This window comes from Hyperolius riggenbachi, chromosome 12 (assembly GCF_040937935.1).
Source record: "Hyperolius riggenbachi isolate aHypRig1 chromosome 12, aHypRig1.pri, whole genome shotgun sequence".
Classification (NCBI taxonomy): domain Eukaryota; kingdom Metazoa; phylum Chordata; class Amphibia; order Anura; family Hyperoliidae; genus Hyperolius; species Hyperolius riggenbachi.
Genome location: NC_090657.1, coordinates 178,854,699 through 178,878,512, shown reverse-complemented (window position 1 = coordinate 178,878,512; position 23,814 = coordinate 178,854,699). Strand labels below are relative to the sequence as shown.

The following is a 23,814-nucleotide window of genomic DNA, read 5'->3' as shown; positions in this document are numbered from 1 at the left end:
GCTAGATATATGCCATGATGGTGCCCCCCACATAATGGGTACATGCTTCTGGTATCAGCAGGTGACACTCGGAAGGAAGCTTGGAGCACCGGAGGCAGCATTGGACATCTCAGTATGGAGATGCCCATGGAACCCGCCATATCATGGCTCAGGAGGGAGCTGGTAAGACATGATGGTGATTGAGATGCCCTGTCTGAGTGACTTGTGTGGCATAGGCTGCAGGCATAGACATCAGCCCTCTGAGTCCAGCCATGTACATACACTACAAGCCAGCCTCTCCCCCTGCTCCCAGCAGCTGGCCATGGATAATTAAAGAGCTATGAGGAAGGGGGGTAGGGTGGGGGGCAGCTTCAATCTGACAGGAGGGGGGGGGGTGTTAGGGTGTGACACACCTCACCTATAAGGGTGGATCAAACGATGGGGATCGGCCAAGCTGAGGATGCTGGGATTTCTTGGTAGATGCATAGAGGAGATATAACACCCTGCATGCATGCTGCCTTTAGCTCCAGCCAAAGAACTAGTATGCAGTCACTGTGTGGCCTCTCATATCTCCTGCAGGCAGCAATGACAAATAGTCATTCCTTCAAAGCATCAGTGATGGTGTCAGTTGCTTATTGGACTTCCAAATTCTTTATTCTGTATTCTAGAGATTCTGGATTGGCTAACATGACTAATGCTTAGTTCACACCGTGCAATTGTTCATCAAATTGATGAACAGATCTATTATTTCCGACAGGTCTGATCTGATTCCTGATCGTTTTACTGATCACTCATATACAAATTAATCGGACCTGTCGGAATTAATCGATTCGACCGTCAATCTGACAGAAAATTGCATCGTATGTACTAAGTATAAGGTTAAGTTCACAGTGGGCTTTGCGCATCGCAAGAAGTAAAGTAAGAATTGCACCACACGTTATCCACACATTGCATCCTATATAATGGAATGTATGCTTCATTGTTTATGCATGTTTTTTGGCAATGCGCTGCATGCAGTGCGCTGGGATGTGGCACGCCGTTAGACCGCGCTGCACTGTGAACGCCACATAGGTGTTGCATTGCCGTGCGATGTTCTGCGATACAATGCGGCCATTTGCCCCACCGTAAGCGTAGCTGAAAAGTCACGTTACTAATATGCTAGGAGGGCTCTCTTACACTACATCCGATTTTAAATGCAATTCCAATTTTTTTGCAATTAAAATAGTCCTGCATGCTGCTTCTTTCTTGTTGTTGTCAGCATCCAGTGAAAAGCTCAAATAAGAATTGCAATTTGCAGTGGAAAAGAAGCCTTTTAATAGGTTAGAGGTTCCGGTCGATAAAAGCTTTGAATTGCATGAAAATCTATATTAAATAATAATAAAAAAAAAAAAACAGGAAAAAGAGGTCAATTATAAACGGTTTTCCATAAATATGTGGATCGAACGCAGCATTAGAGGTAATCCCTCCCCTCCAAGATGGCAGCCTTAGATGGCCTAATTGTTCCCTACTACTCAGGTAGCAGCATTGGGTGCCATTTGTTCCCCTTCTCCCCCATGATGAGAGATGGATTAAGATGTGGCCCTGGGCAAGGTAGTAAATTTGGGGCCCCCTTGTGGTAAGCTGAAGTGGAGAGAGGTCAAAGAAGGTGAGAGGTGGGCCCCTTGACACCCACTAGACCCCAGGCACCTGCCTAGGTTGCCTGGTGGGTAATCCTGCTCTGCCCATGATAGCAATGGATGGATGGTGTAATGGTTAAGGGCTCTGCCTCTGACGCAGGAGACCAGGGTTCGAATCTCGGCTCTGCCTGTTCAGTAAGCCAGCACCTATTCAGTAGGAGACCTTAGGCAAGTCTCCCTAACACTGCTACTGCCTATAGAGCGCGTCCTAGTGGCTGCAGCTCTGGCGCTTTGAGTCCTCCAGGAGAAAAGCGCAATATAAATGTTATTTGTCTTGTCTTTGTCTAGTATTAGGCTGTCCTCCTGGGGCTGTTTCGCTGCGCAGTGCTCCCCTGGACCCCGATTCACTGCATTGTAATCACCTGTCCGGCAGACAACTCCCTCCTTTCATCAGTCTCCTTCAGTTTCCATCCCTGCTGCTGCTACCTATTCTCTGGTCCCCGCAGGCATGTATGTACTCACCTAACCTTCTGCTGGGTCACGGAGACCATGGTGCTGTCCATCCTTTGGAGATTTATACAGAGGAGTCAGTCAATTAGAGCCATAGTCCTCATTTGTTTGTGTTGATTCCCACACCAGTACAGATTATGTTTTGATTACATTTCTGGCACAAAGGATTGGTGGACATCATTTTCACTATTATTCATATGATCAGTAAAGGCAGTGAGAGGACTCTTCTCCAGGAGTATCTGAAGGTGAATTCACCAGGAGCGGGTGAGTTCACCACCTGTCAGCTGCTCCCATCCACCAGCCAGGCGCTTGCTAAGCACCCCCCCCCATGTAGTTGCATCTGAGCATGGCGATTGCTGCACTCACATGGGACATGAGACGGTTTATCACTGTTTCTGGTGTGATTCAGACACTACTACAGCAACTGATATTGTTTAGAAGGAAATAAATATGGCACCCTCCATATTCTTATCACTTCAGTTGTCTTTTAATGGCCGCTCCATTTATTTATTTTGACTTGTCTGTTTTTGGACCATTTTAACATCTTGCTGCTACAGAAGCCTTGGTTTTTTATTTTATGTTATAGTTTTATTTTCTTTTTTTTTCTATTTTAGTCTGAGATGCGTCTCCAAGATCAGAGGTTACTGGCCCAGCTGACAGACCTCCATGCCAGAATACGGGAGTTCAGGCTGGAGACCGCCTTCTGGGCGAGCAGAAACCCCATCCAGGAGTCTCAGCCGGTGAGGGGGCGCTCCACATCCGAGGACATGGGCACAGCAGCAGCACACAAGGACAGTAACTCTCCCTCCACCCTACAGATCGTACCACGGAGAAACTCTGCACCATAGCAACCTTCATACATGTAAACATGGCAGCGGACATAAAGATCCAGGCGGTGGCCAAGATTGTACAGGAGAGGTTTAGGGCCCGGACTGTGTCTATCGCCTGGCCCAAAAATAATTTGGGATTCTCTAATGAAGACCCAAAGAGGCTAAACTCGAGAGCTAGTATTTCATTCAAGGATATTTAAAGAGGAACTCTAACCCAGGATTGAACTTCATTCCAATCAGTAGCTGATACCCTTTTCCCATTAGAAGTCTATTCCTTTTCCCAAATAGATAATCAGGGGGCTCTGTATGGCTGATATTGTGGTGACCCCCCCCCCCCCCCCACAGTGTGATGTCATGACCATGGTCCTGACTGTTTGCCGTCTGTGAACCTCATTGCGTCGTGGGTAATAACAGCCTCAAGGGGCACCCAGCACAGCATCTTCCCCTTTAGAACAATGTGTCCAACTAAGCCTAATGCTTCATACACACTTGAGATAAAAGTCTTTGGAAAATGCAAGATCACAGACCAATTTTACCCCCTTCCTTGTAGTATGAGAGCCATACTCTACACCACATGTGTGGAACTCCAGGCCTGGATGGCCAGATCCATGCCAGTGTTTAGGATGGACTGAGAAAGTGAGGAATGTGTTCTACCTGATGGACCACACCTTTCCTGATTCAGACCCTTCAATTAATTTGAGCAGTGTCAAAAATGTGTGAGGACCTCGGCCCTCGTAGGACCGGTTTGACATCCCTGCTCTACACAGTCGATTCTATGGAGCTGCACTCCCCATCAAATAAAATCTTTGCAGGATGCTGCACACACAGATGCCCGTACACACTCAAAAGATTATTATCTGCACAAGATCTGTTCCTGCAAAAGATCCATTCCTGCAAAATGCATTCATAGTCTATGATATCTGAAGATCCTCATACACACCTTGTTTAACAGACATTCATCTGCAGATCAGATCCACCAGGATGGATTTTCGGATCTGCAGATGATTGCCAGATATGCAGATGAATGTGTGGTAAACAAGGTGTGTATGAGGATCTGCAGATATCATAGACTATGAATGCATTTTGCAGGAACGGATCTTTTGCAGATAATAATCTTTTGCGTGTGTACGGGCATCTGTGTGTGCAGCATCCTGCAAAGATTTTATCTGATGGGGAGTTCAGCTCCATGGAATAGACTGTGTAGAGTATGGCTCTCATACTACATGGAAGGGGGTAAAATTGGTCTGTGATCTTGCCTTTTCCAAAGACTTTTATCTCAAGTGCGTATGAAGCATAACACTTAGATAGTTCCCAGCCCCTTGCTCTGCCACATCATTTAGATACTATGTGGGTGCATTTGGGCTCTAGTCCAGCATGACACCAGCCTATGTAAGTGTCAGCACTCTAAGCCACTACAGTACTGTCAGCCTATGTAAGTGTCGGCACTCTAAGCCACTACAGTACTGTACCATGTTGCATGGTGTAATATCGTTATTCTGCTGGTGCATGTGCAATGGGGGTGGAGCTACTACGCTGGCACCAGCCAAAATGGACTGGAAAGGGTTTTAAACATCTGATCTGCATTCTAGTTCAGGTTCTATGGCTAAAATTAGCTTTGTCCTACGTTCATTAATGAAGGGCCCATGCTCTGTCCACTCCGCATATGCTCAGCAACTGGTGTTGCAGAAGCCTTGGCTGGGAGTGGGAGGGCAGGGCTGTGGAGATCGAGTAATCAGAGCAATTTTGGGTACCTGGAGTTGGAGGTTTCATAAACTGAGGAGTTGGATAATTTTTGTACTGACTCCACAGCCCTGGTGAGTATTAGACTTCGAGTCGGAGTGGAGGAGTCAGAGTTGGAGCAATTTGGGGTTCCTGGAGTCGGATGATTTTTGTACCAACTCCACAGCCCTGGTCCTGCACGAGGACAAATACGTTCTAACCACGCATGCCCAGAATGTATCTGGCCGCAGGTGCTTTGCACAGATGTTCGGATCAAAGAGGGCATGCGGAGAGGACAGAGCATGCGCCCCACACCGACTGGGTGCAGGCAGAGCTATGAACTGGGGACACAGCCGAAAAACTGAGGGGTCACTGAGTTTATGGAGGCACTACAGGTATGGAGTACATTTGAAATCGGCGCCGGTAGACTTGGGCGCAGGATACAGCTGTTATACGGCTGATCCTGCTTCTGCACAAGTCCGGGCCGATTTAATTACTATTCCCCCTCCAGGCCGCCATGGATAGTGGGGGAATGAAATAATTTGGCTTCCAGCGATTGCTGGAGGCCGAATTATTGTGTTTTTTAAGCAACCTCGGCTCCATCTTCTGACGGAGCCGACGTTACTCACTGCAATAGGAGTGATTCCTATTGTAGTCTATGGAGGCGCCGGCTGCGCCCAAATCTAGCAAAAGCACTGCTCCGACAGGTATGGCCACCTCATATATTCAGGTACATTTAAAAAGGCCCAGGATGTGCTATATAAAAAGTATTACCGTAGTTTTAACATATTTTGCAGTAAAAAAAATGTAATACTGTTTTTGTCTTGCTTTAACTTGATGTGAACGTTAAATGGAAACCAATTGAAAACTGGTACTGTTGAAAACATTGCGTATCATGATGTGAAATAACTTGTTAAAACTTGTATAAAGACTGATTAATTGCTCCTCTGGGCATTTTTTTGTTATTTGAAGATAACTCTTTTGTCCTTGGAGATGTCGTGCAAATCAAGCCTCCTGACTTTCAGCCCTGCAACCCACTATAAATCGCTATCGCAATTGCTAGGGTTTTTAATGAGCGTTTTGTAAGCAATTTCATAAGCGTTTTCTGGCAATTTTGGTAGCCATTTAAAAAGTGTAAGCTTTTTACCAACGATTGTGTAGCGCTTTGCGATTAGCGTTTTTAATTCTGATTGGTCCTTTCAATTCATTTTTTTTTTTTTTACAGTGTGCAGTAATTTAAGAATGCTAGCAAATCGCTCTGCGTAGGTTTTGACGAGCGATTACGCCAGCGTTTATATACTTTACATTGCAGAAACACTAACGCTGAAAAATGTTGCATGTCCTGCGTTTGCGATTTTGGATATCGCAATCGCTACAGTGGAATTTGGCCCATCCATTAACATTGGCTGAGCGTTGGGAAATCACTAGCGTTTTGAAAACCTCCCTAAATGCTAAAAAAAAAAAATCACTCCAGTGGGTTCCAGCCCTCAGATAGGCAAGTCGGCAAGCTGGCTAGAAAGTGTTTAAAGCGGAACTGAACTCAGAACTTCCTCTCTGCTCTAAAAGATACGCAACAGCATAATAACCTTTCAAGAAAAACATTTCTTTGTTACAGAAATAAATCTGCACTGTCTACTTCCTACTTTCATGGAAGCAGACATAGGGTTAACATCCTGTGTTTTCAAATTAGCTGCTCTGCAGAGGCTGCCAAGATTCCTGAGCTGGCACAGCTAAAAGATCAAATTACACTTGTGATTAGTCAAAGATGTGGGGAAATTAGACAGGCTAAACTCTCTAAATACATACAGGATCTTCTCAAAAAATTAGCATATTGTGATAAAGTTCATTATTTTCTGTAATGTACTGATAAACATTAGACTTTCATGTATTTTAGATTCAAATACAACTGAAGTAGTTCAAGCCTTTTATTGTTTTAATATTGATGATTTTGGCATACAGCTCATGAAAACCCCAATTTCCTATCTCAAAAAATTAGCATATTTCATCCAACCAATAAAAGAAAGGGTTTTTAAAACAAAAAAAAGTCAACCTTCAAATAATTATGTTCAGTTATGCACTCAATACTTGGTCGGGAATCCTTTTGCAGAAATGACTGCTTCAATGCGGCGTGGCATGGAGGCAATCAGCCCGTGGCACTGCTAATGTGTTATGGAGGCCCAGGATGCTTCGATAGCAGCCTTAAGCTGATCCAGAGTGTTGGGTCTTGCGTCTCTCAACTTTCTCTTCACAATATCCCACAGATTCTCTATGGGGTTCAGGTCAGGAGAGTTGGCAGGCCAATTGAGCACAGCAATACCATGGTCAGTAAACCATTTACCAGTGGTTTTGGCACTGTGAGCAGGTGCCAGGTCGTGCTGAAAAATGAAATCTTCATCTCCATAAAGCTTTTCAGCAGATGGAAGCATGAACCCACTTTTGAACCAGAAACAGCGGCAGAAGCGCCTGACCTGGGCTACAGAGAAGCAGCACTGGACTGTTGCTCAGTGGTCCAAAGTACTTTTTTCGGATGAAAGCAACTTTTACATGTCATTTGGAAATCAAGGTGCCAGAGTCTGGAGGAAGACTGGGGAGAGGGAAATGCCAAAATGCCTGAAGTCCAGTGTCAAGTACCCAGTCAGTGATGGTCTGGGGTGCCATGTCAGCTGCTGGTGTTGGTCCACTGTGTTTTATCAAGTGCAGGGTCAATGCAGCTAGCTATCAGGAGATTTTGGAGCACTTCATGCTTCCATCTGTTGAAAAGCTTTATGGAGATGAAGATTTCATTTTTCAGCACGGCCTGGCACCTGCTCACAGTGCCAAAACCACTGGTAAATGGTTTACTGACCATGGTATTACTGTGCTCAATTGGCATGCCAACTCTCCTGACCTGAACCCCATAGAGAATATGTGGGATATTGTGAAGAGAAAGTTGAGACGCAAGACCCAACACTCTGGATGAGCTTAAGGCCGCTATCGAAGCATCCTGGGCCTCCACAACACCTGAGCAGTGCCACAGGCTGATTGCCTCCATGCCACGCCGCATTGAAGCAGTCATTTCTGCAAAAGGATTCTCGACCAAGTATTGAGTGCATAACTGAACATAATTATTTGAAGGTTTACTTTTTTTTTGTTTTAAAAACACTTTCTTTTATTGGTCGGATGAAATATGCTAATTTTTTGAGATAGGCATTTTGGGTTTTCATGAGCTGTATGCCAAAATCATCAATATTAAAACAATAAAAGGCTTGAACTACTTCAGTTGTGTGTATTTGAATCTAAAATATATGAAAGTCTAATGTTTATCAGTACATTACAGAAAATAATGAACTTTATCATAATATGCTAATTTTTTGAGAAGATCCTGTACAGGGTGGATTTCTCTCAGTTTTCCTTCTGTCCTGTGCAAGAGTTCAGGTCCACTTTAAAGGACACCTGAAGTGAAAAGTATATAGAGGCTGCCATATTTATTTCCCTTTAGGCCTCTTTCACAGTGTGACGTTGCACGTTATAAAATATTGTAACGCAGAGTAACGCACAGCAATGCAAAGTCTGTGCGACATTCACAGTGCACACGTTGCGTTAGTGTGTAGCGTTATTAGAAAGTGCTACATGCTGTGCGTTTAGCAATGTATCTGCTGCATTGTGTTGCACATGCTCAGTAATGGTTTTTTTCTTTTTTTAAAATATTCCGCATGCCCCGTTTTTGTTCCATAGTAAATACATTTTCTAACGTGCGACTTTAACGTCGCACTGTGAAAGTCTATATATACGTTGCATTAGGGCCGCGTTGTGTGACCTTAACATCGCATCAAACGTACCGTCCTACTGTGAAAGTAGCCTCAGGGTAGGTGCACACATAACCTAACATGAAAGGCTGCGTTTATGCCATGTGCATATTTTTTGTATGTGTTTTTTTTGTGTGTTTTTGGCAGGTTTGCACTACCGGGTTTTTTTTTTTTACCACAGATGCGTTTTTCAAGTGTTTTGCATGCGTTTTAGGTTCGCATATACAAAATGCATATGCGGTTTTCATGCGGTTTACATTTGAGTTTTATGGAAATAATTAACAAAACAGCAGGACGGGAAAATACATCACAAAACAATTTTTTTTACAACACATATAAAACGCGGCCCATAGACTTCCATTAGTGGCAAAAACGCAGCGTTTTCCACTAAGTGTGCACCTAGCCTTAAACAATACCAGTCTTGCTGATCTTTCATGTATCAGTAGTGTCTGAATCACACACCTGTAACAAACATGGGGATCAGATGTTTGTGACTGGAGTGTGACTTTGCTTGTTTCAAGTTTGCAATTCAGATACTACAGCAAAGGCAGCCGGCAGTGTCACTCTCAAGTAACCCAGCATACCTGAGGGATAGTCCGGGACTGCACTGTTGGGGCATTTCAGGGAAGGGGGGGGGGGGGATTGGAGGCATTTTAAATACTCACGGAGCCTCCAGGGATGTCTGGCAGTCTCCCTGTACCTCCATGTAGTGCACGGAAGCCGGCTTGTCATCTGACCTGATGCGGGTCATATTAATTGCCGACTTGCGTGCACGGAGGATGCCAGAAAGCCTGCCAGACATTGCTGGAGGCTCGGTGAGTATTTGCAGGGGGAGGGTAGTGCTTTAACCGTTTACCCAAGCAACTGGTAAACACATTTATCCAGCATCAGACAATACCCACTGGTGCCAGATACTGGGCACTGTGCTGTATTGGCAAAGATATCAGCGAATGCCAGGCAACTGGTATTGGTAAAAGGAAATAAATATGGCAGCCTCCATCTCCTTCTCAGGGCAGTTGCCCTTTAGGCCTCTTTTTCATGGACAGTTGATAGGCAGTGAAATGCCTCTCAAACTATCACAACTGTTCACTGCTGCCTGGTAACTGCTCACTGGCGCCTGGTAACTGCTTGCTGAGAACACAGTTCAACTGTGCATGGAAAATAAGCCTTAATTTTGCTTTGCAAGGGGAGTGTAAGTAGTTCTGGTAGTGCTCTCATAAAGGGCAGGCATATCAGTTCCTTGGATCGAATATTCCTATGCTATCAAGGATTACTACAGTTACCATTATTTGTAGGGAATGCATTCAATCTGTTTCCGTTATTGATTTTTTGACATTGCTTCATCATATTTTACAGTATTCCTCTACTTACTGTAATAAATAACCCCCTATTCCTGTACTGATGATGGTAAACAGGCCTTTCTTACCACCATAGATGACATCACACCATCCTTTTGTACAATCATTGGAATAAAAGTGCATTATCTGAATTGTCAGAAACATAAGTGTTTTATAGGGAAATTCCGTTTTTGTTATAAAATGGACATGATCATAGATCATTCTCCACCAGTGTTTTTGTAATAAAATTTTTATTAAAAATGACCTTCCCTTTTTAGTTTGACATCAGTAGGGATGGTTAACCATGATGCAAATTATTCTGAGTTGGCGCAAATGTTAGGCCTCTAGCAGTGAAATGCCTCTCAAACTCTCACAACTGCTCACTGCTGCCTGGGAACTGCTCACTGCTTGCTGAGCACACCATTCAACAGTCCATGGAAAAGAGGCCTCAATCTGATCACTTTTTCTCCCAGGGGACTAAAGGTGCGTAGACACATGCGAATATAGTCGTTTGAAACGATCGTTCCCCAATCATTTCAAACGACGATCGTTTAAAAAAAAGGAGCCAACGATCATTAATTCTAACGACGGACAAGCTAGATCGTTAAAAACGAACGATCTATCTTTGCAAAAGAAGTTCATCGTTGGAAACGGTCGTTTGTACTAAGCTTGACATGCGCATTTCACTATTTCTCCGTGGAACTTTTCATTTTTATGCGCAAGCGCAATAGTTGCTTTGCGTGATATAATGTTCGTTCTAACGATCAGATCGTTACACACCTTTAAAAACTAACTTTACTTAGGTCGTTCTTTCGTCATTTAAAAGTTTGTTCGTCGTTCACAACGAATGATTGTTGTCGCATGTGTGTACGTAGCTTTAGGCAGACTTGAGGTCACTTTTTCATGAGCAGTTGGTAGGCAGTGAAAAGCCTCTCAAGCTCTCACATCTGCTTGCTACTGCCTAGTAACTGCCCACTTCTGCCTGGTAACTGCTTACTGAGCACACAGTTCAACTGCCCTTTGAAATGGGCCCTAAGGTCTCTTTTTCACAGGCAGTTGATAGGCAGTGAAAAGCCTCTCACAACTGCTCACTGCAACCTGGTAACTGCTTGCTGAGTACACAGCTCAACAGTCCGTGGAAAAGAGGCCTAAGTGGTAAGGACATGATTCTACTGTGCACGCGGGACAGCATCAATTTTAGAGAAACACAATCGCACACAGCAACGGCTCTGAAGAAGGAAGCATCAGAGAAATCAGTATGGCAGTCTCCATATCTCCTGACTTCATGTGACTTCTAACCCTTTAGCAGCCAATTTATTTAGAGGCTTGCAAGTGCTCCAGACCAATTTATTTTAGCACATTTTTTCATTTCCTATTTGTTACATCTGCTTGCTGTTAATTGCTAATTTTCTAATAGCTTCTGCTGTGATGTGTATTTATGGCCACCACTTGTCACTATGGGGGCAGTGTGAGACAATAAGGCCTCCTTTCCACGGAATGTTGAGCTGTGTGCTCAGCAAGCAGTTACCAGGCAGCAACGAGCAGTTGAGAGGCATTTTACTGCCTACCAGCAGTCTGTGGAAAAGAGGCCTAATAAAGAACTTCTGCTGTATTTTCTGTTAGCAGGGATAGATCAAAGCATTCCAAGATATTTACAGCACAACGAGTTCTGCCGACTGAGGTACAAAGCAGTGACCTTATCTCAAACAAGATGATGCTCTTGAAGCTGCTAATGGGTTAAGTGTTGATAGGCACAGTCTGCACTGGAGTACATGGACAGTGCACATATACAGCAAGGCAAGCATTCAGTATAACCATTTGTTTAGACCTGTACTGCCAAGCTTGCATCTGCTGAAGTTTTAATGATAACTACACAAGGAGCCCCATATGGCACGTGGAAGGCTATACATACCCAGATGCTTGAAATATGGCAGCACGTCACTGTTAACTCAGCAGCTCTGAGTCATACGGAAAGAAAAAACAACTTTTACGTCTTCAGCATATGAATCTATATGAAATGACTTCCGTTTTCACTATATTGACTCTGTGCTCAGGAAAATATATACCAAACTAATCAGCCACAAAGAGATAAGAAATCAGGACTCGGATGACCCACAGAACAGGCTGAGGCCTCATCTAATGTAAACCGGCTGAGGGCGGCCTACAAGGAACAAGCGGCCACCCACAGCCCCAGAAGCATCGAAATATTCCTCCTGTACAGGAAGTATGGGCAGCTGAGGGCGCTTTCTGGCTGGGAACACACTTGCGTTGCGGAAAACGCAGAGAGAACGCACATCATGCAAGTCAATGGCCTGCATAAAAAACGCATATGCTTGTGTTCTGCAATGTGCGTTTTTAAAAATGCTGGTTTTGTTGCATAATTTTCAAAAATGCATCAAAAACGCACATAATGAAACTCAATGGTGATGGAGAGGTATTGCGTTTCAGTGCGTTTTGTATGTTTGATGTATTTCCGCTTCCTGTTGACTTCCTACTGATTTGCATAAAACGAATAAAAAAGTATGCAAAACACATATGTGATTTACATATGCGAACCACAAACACATTAAAAGGCAGCACAATTCTATGTTTCCCACACTGTCTAGTGTGTTCCCGCCTCATACTGGCAAGAAGGAAGAGGGTGAATTCACCGTCGGTCAGATGCTCTCTCGCACCGGCCAGGCACTTGGTAGCGCTCAGTACCGGCAGTGTACATGCAAATCCCACATGAAGTCGCATCTGAGTGCAGCCGCCGATGTGAACAGACGCAACATGTCACAGTTCTCTGCTGTCGGGTACAAACACTACCATTCAGCTCCATATAGCCCTCCTGGCGGTAAGCCCGAATGTAGTTCGGGGTAAGCCACGCAGGAGGATTTCTCAGGGCCGATCTGCATGATTTTTTTTTATTTTTTTTTGCTACACGCAGCTAGCACTTTGCTAGCTGCGTGTGCACTCCGATCGCCGCTGCTACCCGCCGATTCACCGTCTACCCGCCACGCCCCCCCCAAGACCCCATGCGTTGCCTGGCCAATCAGTGCCAGGCAGTGCTGAGGGGTGGATCAGGACTCCCTTTGACGTCGGTGATGTCATCCCGCCCGTCGCCATTGCGACGGGGGAAGCCCTGATGGAAATCCCGTTCAGAACAGAATTTCCGGAGGGGCTTGATCGCCGGAGGCGATCGAAGAGGGTGGGGGGATGCCGCTGCACAGGCTCGCTACATGATTTAAATAAAAATAAAAAGCCTGCTGCGCTGCCCCCTGGCGGTTTTTAATAGACCGCCAGGTGGGTTAAACCTAATTGTGAAGCAATTTAAAGATAAAAAAATATATATACTCACCTATAGAGAGGGAAGGCTCTGGATCCTATAGAGACTTCTGGCCTGGGACCCATTAGCGGCCTTTTCTAAGCGCCAGTAATTTGAAAAAGCTCTTGCTAATGCAATCCTATGGGGGTTTTTTATAAAATCACATCGCTCAGGTGGGATCACACCCATAGCATTGCATTAGCAACAGTGGCGTAGCTAAGGAGCTGTGGGCCCCGATGCAAGTTTTACAATGGGGCCCCCCAAGCACCCTAATCATAACAATTGATACAGCGCACCAAAACCTGCCAATGGCAACTACAGTGTCAGAGGTGTAAGAAGGGGATGGGGAACAGTTTGTTAATGATTACTACTATTCAAAGTATCTATAGAAGTGATTATTATGAGCACAGGACCGATAGAGAGCTAATACTGTAGTTGAGAGGACCCTTCGGGGCCCCTCTGGCCCAAGGGCCCCGATGCGGTCGCTACCTCTGCACTCCCTATTGCTACGCCCCTGATTAGCAATAGCTTTTCAACACACAGAGTGCTGCTAGTGGGTTCCAGGCCTCCCGGTCAGATTTATTTGCACCTCATGGACCATGCCTCCTCACCAGGAACAAGCAATCAGGACACCTGATCTGCACACTGGTTTAATGGCAGCGACTGAGAGAGTTTTTGAGACAGATGATGAATCCGAAACAGGCAAGTAGCTTTTATTTTTTATTAACAGACGTTCACGATGGCAGCTACCATGCGTTTTTCTTTTCTCCTTTAGGCCTGGGGCACACTAGGCATTTTGCATTTGACGATACTTTGAAGCGCTATACAGTGCTTCCGAACGTCGATTTGCACCTGTCAAAGTTAGTGTCCAGTTTCCATCCATAGCCATGCCCTCTAGCAGAAGAGGTCAGGAGTGCTTCTTTAGGACCGATCAGAGCAGCACCTGTGACCTCTTCTGCTAGGGGGCAGGGCTTCAGGTGGAATTTGGACTTTGGGAACACTAGGTAAGTATAACTACATTTATTTAAAAAACAAAATGTTTGACCCCCAAATTGCTACAAAATCGCTTTAAAAATCAATTGTGCGGTGCTTAAATACTTTGCATTGAGCACCCAAAGGAGTCAAGTTACCGCACAGAGAGCCAGTTATTGGCTGCTGTGAGCTGGAGAAAATTAACGGACACTTTTGCCCGGTAAACCCAATGTGGAAATCTGTGTGAATTGCAATTTCCTGAGGCATTTGCTGCACTAGTTGGTGACTTAAATTTTTAGTGCAGTAATAGGTTTAGTGAATTGTAATGTGTGAAGGTGATCGGTAGAATCAGCTGTATTCAGCATTACCGAATGCGGTAATGCTTTGTGAATAGAGCTCATTGTCCTCAGTTGATGTTATTTGACCGTCTTCGGCAGTGGTGTAGCTAAGAAGCTATGGGCCCCGGTGCAGGGTTTACATGGGGCCCCCAAGCACTCTATCCATAATAAGTGATATGGCGTACCAAAACCTGCCAAGGACAACCACAGTGTCACAGATACAAGAAGAGGATGGAGAACGTACTCAGGGCCGGTTTAAGCAACAATGAGGCCCCAGGGCAAAATAAACCTGGGGGCCCCCCAACATATACCCCGGAACAAAAATCGGCATTAGGGGACTTTTTTTGCAGCTGGTATAACAGGGTGTGAAGTCCCAATCGGTCGGAGCTCCACATTCTGGCTTTTCCAGCCTGCATGGGGGACAAGGGGTTAAAAAGTTTCAGGAGGGGGGACCCCACATAATTAAAAAAAAAAAAATTCCCACACTCTAAACATAAAAAAAAATTGGGTACTTATCCGTTAGCCGGGCGCATCCAGCAGGTGGCGCTAATTACTATTCCCCCTCCAGGCCGACATGGATAGTAGGGAAAGATGTAACTCTGGTGGAGTTTTGTCGCCACCTAGAGGATGCGCCCGGCTAACGGATAAGTACCAAAAATTGGGAAAATAGGAAAAAATGCCAGGGATCTTAATACAGCCATATTGCGGCTGTATAGCGATCCCTGGCCAAAGCGCTGCGTATAGACCCCCTGGAAACCCCGTCAGGAAATTTATTGCGCTTTCGTTTGATGCATGTAAAATTACACTACCGTTAGGTTTGCTACTAAAAGTGACATTTACCGCATTTAAAAGTATACTTTTTTCCTTCGAAACTTTAAAATCGATTTTCTCAAAAACTATAAGGTCTTTTTGAAAAATTGTTTTTTTCCTCTTATTCCTAATGATCTCCTTAACATATCCTGCAAATGTTGGGCTTCTAGCATTTAAGGTGGATTTGCTATTAACCATTAAAGTCGGCAGGTTTTTAAATGTGTATTTTTTTTTTCCTTTGAAACTTTAAAATCGATTTTCTCAAAAACTATAAGGCCGATTTGAAAAAAAATTTTTTCCTCTTGTAGCCACTGGGGGCCCCTACAAGCTCTGGGGCCCTGGGGCAGCTGCCTCCTTTGCCTTGATGGTAGCGCCGGCCCTGAACGTACTACTATTCAAAGCATCTATAGAAATAATTATTACCAGCACAGGACAGGACCAATAGAGAGCTAATACTGTGATAGGCCACTGGTCTTTGGTCTCTATTTACAATGAGTTACCGCATGAGGTAATTTAGGTAGTGATAAATACCGAGCAAAATATCTCCATTTTGAAATTCACCATTTTTTTTTTCTCCCTAAATTACCTCTTGCTTTAAGGCCTCTTTTCCATGAACTTTATCTTTAATTCGAGATTCTCAATTTAATCAGTGTGCGTCTAGTTGGTGTTAATGAAGGATTTTATTTTTTTTTATCACCTACACCTAAGGCCTCCTTTCCATGAACTGTTGAGCTGTGTGCTCAGCAAGCAGTTACCATGCAGCAACAAGCAGTTACCACTTACCAGGCAGTAGTGAGCAGTTGAGAGAGTTTGAGAGGCATTTCACTGCCTATCAACAGTTCGTGGAAAGGAGGACTAATTTTCACTTCTCTGCTGTTGGCCTTTAGGCCTCTTTTCCACGAAATGTTTCTAGGCAGTGAAATGCCTCTCAAACTCTCACAACTGCTCACTGCTGCCTGGTAACTTCTCACTGCTGCCTGGCAACTGCTTGCTGAGCACACAGCTCAACAGTTCGTGGAAAAGAGGCCTTAAGATGGAACCTTTTGAGCTTGTTTTGCTTGAGTTTATGTCCATAGTACATAGAAGGAGGCAGAGACGATGAGGGTGTCTAATCTCACTCAAGGAGCACTTTCAGACCTCGTACAGCCTTTTTTAGATGATTTTAGAGATGGCGACGAGGAAATTCCTCTCTGCTCTAAAAGATAAGCAACAGCATAATAACCTTTAAAGAAAAACATTTCTTTGTTACAGCTGATAAAAATCCAGCAAAAAATCTCCAGTGTGTGTACTTCCTGCTTTCATGGAAGCAGACATAGGGCACTTTCAGGCCCCATTCACACTTAAAAGCGCAAAACCCTGGCGATTACTGCTGGCATTTTGCGGGAGTGATTTTTCTGTGATTAACCGCAGATAAAATCACTGGACACTGCAGCAATTTTTCCGCGATCACATTTAGCGCTTCTATAGCACTGAGACGCGATCACCGGGACATTGCCTGAAAATGGTGCAGGCTACACGTTTTGTGTTTGGCGATTTGCGTTAATCGCCAGCGATTAACGCAAATCGCCCAAGTAAGAAGGGGCCCATAGGGTATTATAGCACTAGCGCTTTAAAAAGCGCTAGCGCTTGAGCGTTTTGCTGAAATCGCCGGCAAAACACTATAGTGTGAATGGGCCCTTACACTTATTCAGTTGTTCTCAGTTATAACTGAAAGAAAACCGATTTTCAAAGTAATGCCCATGTTTTCCTATGGCACCTTTCACACTTAGGCCCGGTTCACATTAGTGTTTTTTTGCGGAACGTAACAAGAACATATACTGTAGAAACGGAACGGATGTGAAAGGATCCGATGTTAACCTATGGATCCATTCACATGCATCCGTTGGTACGGATACGTTCTGTAGGTTCCGATCCCCGGACTTAAAAATTGCTGCAGGCCCTAATTTTCTGGACCGTTCTGCTTAGCGGAGTGGATGCGGACAAAAAATACTGCAGCATTGGGGCAATTGAAAACGGAAGGTTTCTTCACACTAATGAAGAAACGGACCGTTCCACAGGGGTTGGAGGCATGGGCCGACGCGAATCTAGTGACGGGAAGGTGAGGGAGGGTGCAGCAGCCGGGCGGGTGCGTGAGGAAGGGTTTATACATACCTGATCTTCAGTAGCAGCCGGTGGTAGAGGCTTCCGTCTTCTTCCGTGTCATGTGACTAGTCAAGCCTCTACTGCCTGCTGCTACTAAAGATTAGGTATGTATTTGCTGAGTGAAAACGGATCCGATCAATCGTTGATCAGATCCGTTTTCACTATGTGAACCGGGCTGCGAACAGAGCCAAGGTCTCAGTTTCACCGGATCCGCTCACCAGATCCTTTTGGCTCAAAACGCAAATGTGAATCGGGCCTTAACGCATTTTAACTGAAATCTTCTTCCTAATGCACTGCTATGGAAAAAAACGCATACTAACGCATACCAACTGATTAAGTGTAAACAGGGCCTGTGTTTACAAATTAGTTGCTCTGCTGAGGCAGCCAGCTTCTCCCCCTGGACCTCATTATTTTGGTAAGCACGGATGGCACGTTCACACTATAATATTGTTTAGATATGTGCAACTTATACATTTTCTAGCATCCCTGGCATAACTTTTGAGACAGCACCTTGTTTATGCATATGCACTTTTGAAGTTTACATCCCTGGCATAACTTTTTGAGATCACACTCTGTTCATGCATATGCACTTTTGAGGCACGTAGAACTTTCATGCATATATATCGGCTTCATGAGCGCTCCACGGCACTGGTCACGTGGTGTACGTGATGTTATCGCAGTAGTTCTGCGCCTGCGCAGTAGAGGCTCGATGACGTCACGTACACCACGTGAGCCGCGCCGTGGAGCGCACATGAAGCCGACCCGGAAGCCGACCTGGCGAGGTCGGCCTCTTCACCGCTGGACACCGGGAGACGCTGGAGCTGCTACGAGGGCACAGATCGACTGCCAGGAGCTGGAAGAAGCCCCAGGTAAGTGTAGTTTGTTTTATATTTCCAGCGCGGATCTTCCCTTTAAGGCCTCTGTCTTATGGTTGTGCAATTGTCTGTTTAGCCTTTTAAGAGACGCATTATCATGTGCAATTTTGAAGCTCTATTAGTTGTGGTTGTAATGCAGCGTTGCAACTTTAACGTCGCACTATAACGCAAGGTTCCACTGTGGGGATGCCCTTAGGCCTCATTTCCATGAGCAGTTGATAGGCAATGAAAAGCCTTTCAAACTCTCAGGCCTCTTGCACACTAAATTTGCGCTTTAATGCAAAGTATAGGGAATCGCAAATGCTTGAAAAAGTGATTTGGTGAGTGCTTTTTTTAAATAAATACATTGTATTTATTAAGTTCCAGGTCAAAGAGTCCACTTCCTGTTTGTCAGGAAGAAAAAAAAATTGCCAAACAAAATTGCTTAGAAAAGCGCAAACCGATCAAAAAAGCACTTACGTAGGTGCTCACAAAAGCGATTTCTAATGTGAACTAGACCTAAGGCCTGGAACCTACTAGAGTGGAGGTTTCTTTAACGTTTTGGGAGCGTTTTAAATCGCTAGCGATTTCCCTAAACACTCTGCCAATGTAAATGGATGGAACAGATTCCACTACAGCGATTTGCGATTGAGCAAATCGCAATCACAGGACATGCAGCATTTTAAGTGCGTTTCCATTCTAATGACTTGCAAAATGTTCCAGGCCTAAGGGAGGGCAAAATTTCATTACTTACCTTAAGGCTTCTTACACACCAGGACGTTGCGTTTAGGGGACGTTGTAGGGCGCATAACGTGCCCCTAACGCAACACCTGGTGGTGTTGGAGCAGGACACTACCAAGAGCCGCGTTACAAGCAGCTCTTGGTGCGCCTGCTCTGTCGGAGGTGCTGCGGAGACCACGTGAGCGGAGCTCTCCGCATCACGTGGTCCCGCCAGCCAATCAGCGGCCGCTCCAAAGAGTAAACACTGCAAGTGCAGTGAATGCTAAGTAGCCATGTGCCTGACTACTTAGCGGCCTCTCCCTGCCTCCTCTCCGACCCTAAAATAAATAAAAAAAACACCCGTACTGAGCATGTGCAAACAGTCTAACGCGGCTTAGCCGCGTATAAAGTACTGCATGCAGTATGCTGTCTTGATGTGAAGCGTTACTGTGTAACACAACGTGGGCACTGTGAACAGCCCATTGATTTTTCATTGCTGTGCGGTGGGGGTGCGTTACAGGCTACTCTAACGTGCGCCTGTAACGTCCTACTGTGAAAGCAGCCTAAGGCTACTTACACACCAGGACGTTGCGTTTAGGGGACGTTATAGGGCACCTAACGTGCCCCTAACGCAACGCCTGGTGCTCTCTGATGTGGACGTCATAGTGAGGCGCGTTGTGCAGCTCACTCTGGCGTCCGTGATGCCTTGATAAATACTCTTGGACGCATGCGGCATCACGTGGTCCCGCCAGCCAATCGCCGCACACAGTGGCCGCTCCAGGAAGTAAACATACTAATTAATTAGCCATGTGCCTGGCTGCTCTCCACTCCTCCCCAACACTACTGAGCATGTGCGCACAGTCTAACGTGGCTTAGCCGCGCATAACGCACAGCATGCAGCACTCTCAACGGATGTGCTGCGTTACAATGTAATGCAACGTGGGCACTGTGAACAGCCCATTGATTTTTCATTACTATGCGGTGGGGCTGCGTTACAGGCTGCACTAACGTGTGCCTGTAACGTCTCACTGTGAAAGCAGCCTAAAGCGACTCCGAGCAGTGCAAAAACTATGGAAAGATGCATATCATTTTAAAGCTCTCTTTCTCCTCTTTCCAATGATACATAAACCGCTGCCCTAAGCCTTCTAGGGCTCGTTTCCACTATTGTGGTGCGGAATCACCTGGATTCCACCGCTGATGAAATCGCATGCGGATGCGATTCCGCATGCATTTTTTTCTCACGAATTCGCATGCGAATTTGCATAGGTGAGGGTATATGCGATTTTAACCATGTCACTGCCTGTGTGAATTTAAATTGGTACCTATAAAAAAAACGCATGGGGAAAACGCATGCGATTTCCCTATTAAATACATTGTGTGCGATTCGCCTGCATTCCACACGCAGGCGAATTCTACAGGGTGTTCTGTGCAGATTTTCTCTGCACAATAAAACGCTCCCGAAGACGCATAAGTGGAAACAGGCCCATTCACTTATATTGTCTATGCGAATCCGCATATGCAAGACGCATGCGGATTCGCGATAGTGGAAACGGGCCTTAGTTTTCGCTATTTTCGCAATTGAAATTGCTGCGGCCGCGATGTCGATCGCAAAAATAGAGAAAACTAAAAGGCGTAGGGCGACGATTTAGGTGTCATCAGAAAGAGGAGAAAGAGAGCTTTAAAATGATTTCCATCTTTCCATAGTTACATTGTATTACACAGGACGACTTTTTCTCAAAGTCAGACTTTAGGAAAAAGTCGCCCTGTGTAAAACAAGTAACTATGGAAAGATGGAAATCATTTTAAAGCTCTTTTTCTGACGACACCTAAATCGTCGCCCTACGCCTTTTAGTTTTCTCTATTTTCGCGATCAAAATCGCTGCAATGTCAATCGTGAAAATAGCAAAAACTAAAATGCGTAGGGCGGCGGATTATATATCATTGGAAAGAGGAGAAAGCGAGCTTTAAAATGATATGCATCTTTCCATAGTTTCTGCACTGCTCGGAGTCCCTTTAAGCCTGGTACAAACTTTCAATTATGATTGGCCAATCATAATTGTGGCCCTATACATAATTGTATACTTGCATCAATTGTTGTTCTGTTAGAATGCATCAATGCAACGGGTGAATCGCTCCAATATTACTAAAGCCTCCTCAAACTTTCAGGCTTTGTTCACATCTAAAATTGCAATCGCTAACGCCAGCAATTTGCGATTTATTTTATTTTTTTCCCCTCCTCCCGGAGCTCGGGTGAGCGCTGCGTTTTTTTTAAAGCGCTTTTCTAAGCGTTTTTGCAGAGCGATGCGGCTTTTTCACTTCCTGAAGCAAGTCAGGAAGTGAACTCTTTAACCCGGAAATGAATAAACACAATGTATTTATTCAAAGCACTGGGCAAATCGCTATACAAGCGCTTTGTGATTTCCCTATACCTTCTATTGAGCATAAACACTCAGAAAATGGTACAGGCAGCGCTTTGCTGAGCGGATCGGAAACTAACCGCTCAGCTGTGAACTCTCTCATAGGGAATCATTGCACAAGCGTTTGTGGGCGACTTTAAAAGACGCCTGCACTTGAAAAAAGGTGGAAACCGCCGCCTGGTGTGAACGGGCCCACACTAGAGCGTTTTGCCGGCGATTTCGACAAAATGCTCAAGCGCTAGCGCTTTTTAAAGCACTAGTGCAATAATATATTATGGGACTGTTCTCACCTGAGCGATTTGCGTTAATCACCGGCGATTAACGCAAATCGCCAAATGCAAACGTGTAGCCTGCACCATTTTCAGGCGATTTCCTTGCGATCACGTTTCAGAGGGCTAAAAAAATCGCCAAGTGTGAATGCCGATTTTGCGTTCAACACAAAAAAATTGCCAGAGCAAAACGCTAGCAAAAGCGCTCGCGTTTTACGATTTGTAAGTGTAAATGGGCCCTGAGTCTGTTTGGCGGAAGGTGCTGAATGGATCTGGTTTAACTGAGCAATGTGAACGAATCCTATTGATTGATTGATATAGGATCTGTTCACCTCCGCTAAACTGACCTTTTTTATGCCAATGTGAGCCGGGCCTAAATGAAAAGAATAACTTTGAGGCCTGGGACCCACTACAGAGAGCAATTGCTCGTGATTCGTGGCCTTTTCCCTGCTCCTATACATAATATTAAAATGGAAATGCTTCAAAAATGATGTATGCCCTGCCATTGCGATTTGCCTAATCGCTGTACAGGAATCTGCTCCATCCACTTATATTAGCAAAGCATTTAGGGAACTCGCTAGCGATTTAAAGCGATACCTAATCACTCAACAAAAACACTTTAGTGGGTACCCACCCTAAGGCCAGAAACCCACTAGGGCCTAGTGCACACCAGAGCGGTCCGGCAGCGTTTTTCGATCCGCTTGCGGATGTGGAAATGCTTGGGTAATGTATCTCAATGGGCTGGTGCACACCAGAGCGGGAGGCGTTTTGCAGAAACGCATACTCCCGGGCTGCTGCAGATTTTGGATTGCGGAGGCGTTTCTGCCTCCAATGTAAAGTATAGGAAAAACGCAAAGCGCTCTGAAAAACGGCAGTTCAGAGCGGTTTTGCAGGCGGTTTTGTTACAGAAGCTGTTCAGTTAGCTTCACAAAACCGCAAAATGCTAAGTGAAACGCTACAGAAAAATAAGAAAAAGCGTTTCAAAATCTGCTAGCATTTTGCGGATCTGCTAGCGGGTTTTGGTGTGCACCAGGCCTAGGAGTGAGTTCTAATCGCTAGTGATTCGAAAGAGCTCTTGTTAATGCAATGCTATTGGGGATTTTATTTCTCAAGTGGGATCACACCCATAGCATTACATTAGCAAGAGTTTTCAAATCGCAAAGCGCTCAGAAAAGCACTCGTAGGGCCTGATTCACAAAGCGGTGATAACCAAGTTATCACGCCTAAACGACTTTAGGCGTGATAACCTTTGCACCGCTGAGTTAGCACCGCTTTGTGCTGGTGATCGCGCGCAAAGTCCCGCGTGTAAAGTTGTGTGCGCGCAATCGTGCAATTCCGCGCGCAGCGCCCATAGGGCTTAATGGGCGCACCGCGCGCGCAAAAACTTTGCGCGAGTTTCTTGTTATCACGCCTAAACTGAGTGTAGGCGTGATAAAGGGCTTTTCACTGGCGTGCAAACAGTTTGCACCGCTTTGTGAATCAGGCCCCTAGTGTGTTTCTGGCCTTAAAAGTACTTGTTGGAAATGCATGGCTGGCTGTGACATGAAGTGAAAGGATACTTTTTTAAGTTTTGTGGAACTCAGGTATGTTTGTAGCAATCTGAGCTTCGCAATAAAAGCTGCTTCCACATTGGGATGTTGCATATCCTGCAAAATCAGTATTGCAACGCAATGGGGAGGAAAATTCACATTGTGCATTCCCAGTGCAGTGCCTACAGTACAAAGTATGCTTCAGTGTAGGGCCATAACAATAGCCCCTTCAAGGGATGCAGCCGCAGGGGGGGCCTTAGGGGTTGAAGCCTGAGGAGGGAGGGGGGGCAGCGCCCTCCAAGGCCATTTTTAGGGGTAGGAGGGGGCGCAGCACAGGAAGGGGGAAGCAGCAGGCACAAACAGCAGTGGGGAGGGGGCCCCCGATTCCCGACTCCCACCTCCCTCATCTCAGCACTCCCCCCTCCAGCTGTGACAGCTGGGGGAGGGCCCAGTCCAAAGTTTTGCAGGCGGGCCCCAGTGATTTCTAGTTACGCCCCCTGCTTCAGTGCAACTGTAATGCACATATGCCATCCAGTAATGCCTTGCATATTCCAAAGGATTTGCCACACTGTACACAAAGTTTTTATGAAAGTTTACATAAACGCTTGACTGCGCGGTGCAAAACTTTACTGAAGAGGTTCTATAATTGTTCATTGAGATTCAAATCATTCTGAGCTGAT

The 23,814-nt window shown here is 45.2% G+C and overlaps 1 protein-coding gene across 4 annotated transcripts in view; it reads left to right on the top strand.

The window, feature by feature from the left end:
• The first annotated feature begins 103 nt into the window (after positions 1-103).
• The window catches only part of RAD21L1 (RAD21 cohesin complex component like 1), a 117,257-nt gene continuing 93,546 nt past the window's right edge, over positions 104-23,814 (top strand). For 2 of the 4 annotated variants that reach the window (XM_068263508.1, XM_068263506.1), the window contains exon 1: positions 108-162. In XM_068263508.1, the coding sequence (XP_068119609.1) occupies positions 144-162 (19 nt within the window). In that variant the 5' untranslated portion in view covers positions 108-143. Of the gene's footprint in view, positions 163-23,814 lie in introns of all 4 variants that reach the window. The other 2 variants (XM_068263509.1, XM_068263507.1) reach the window with 2 other exon arrangements.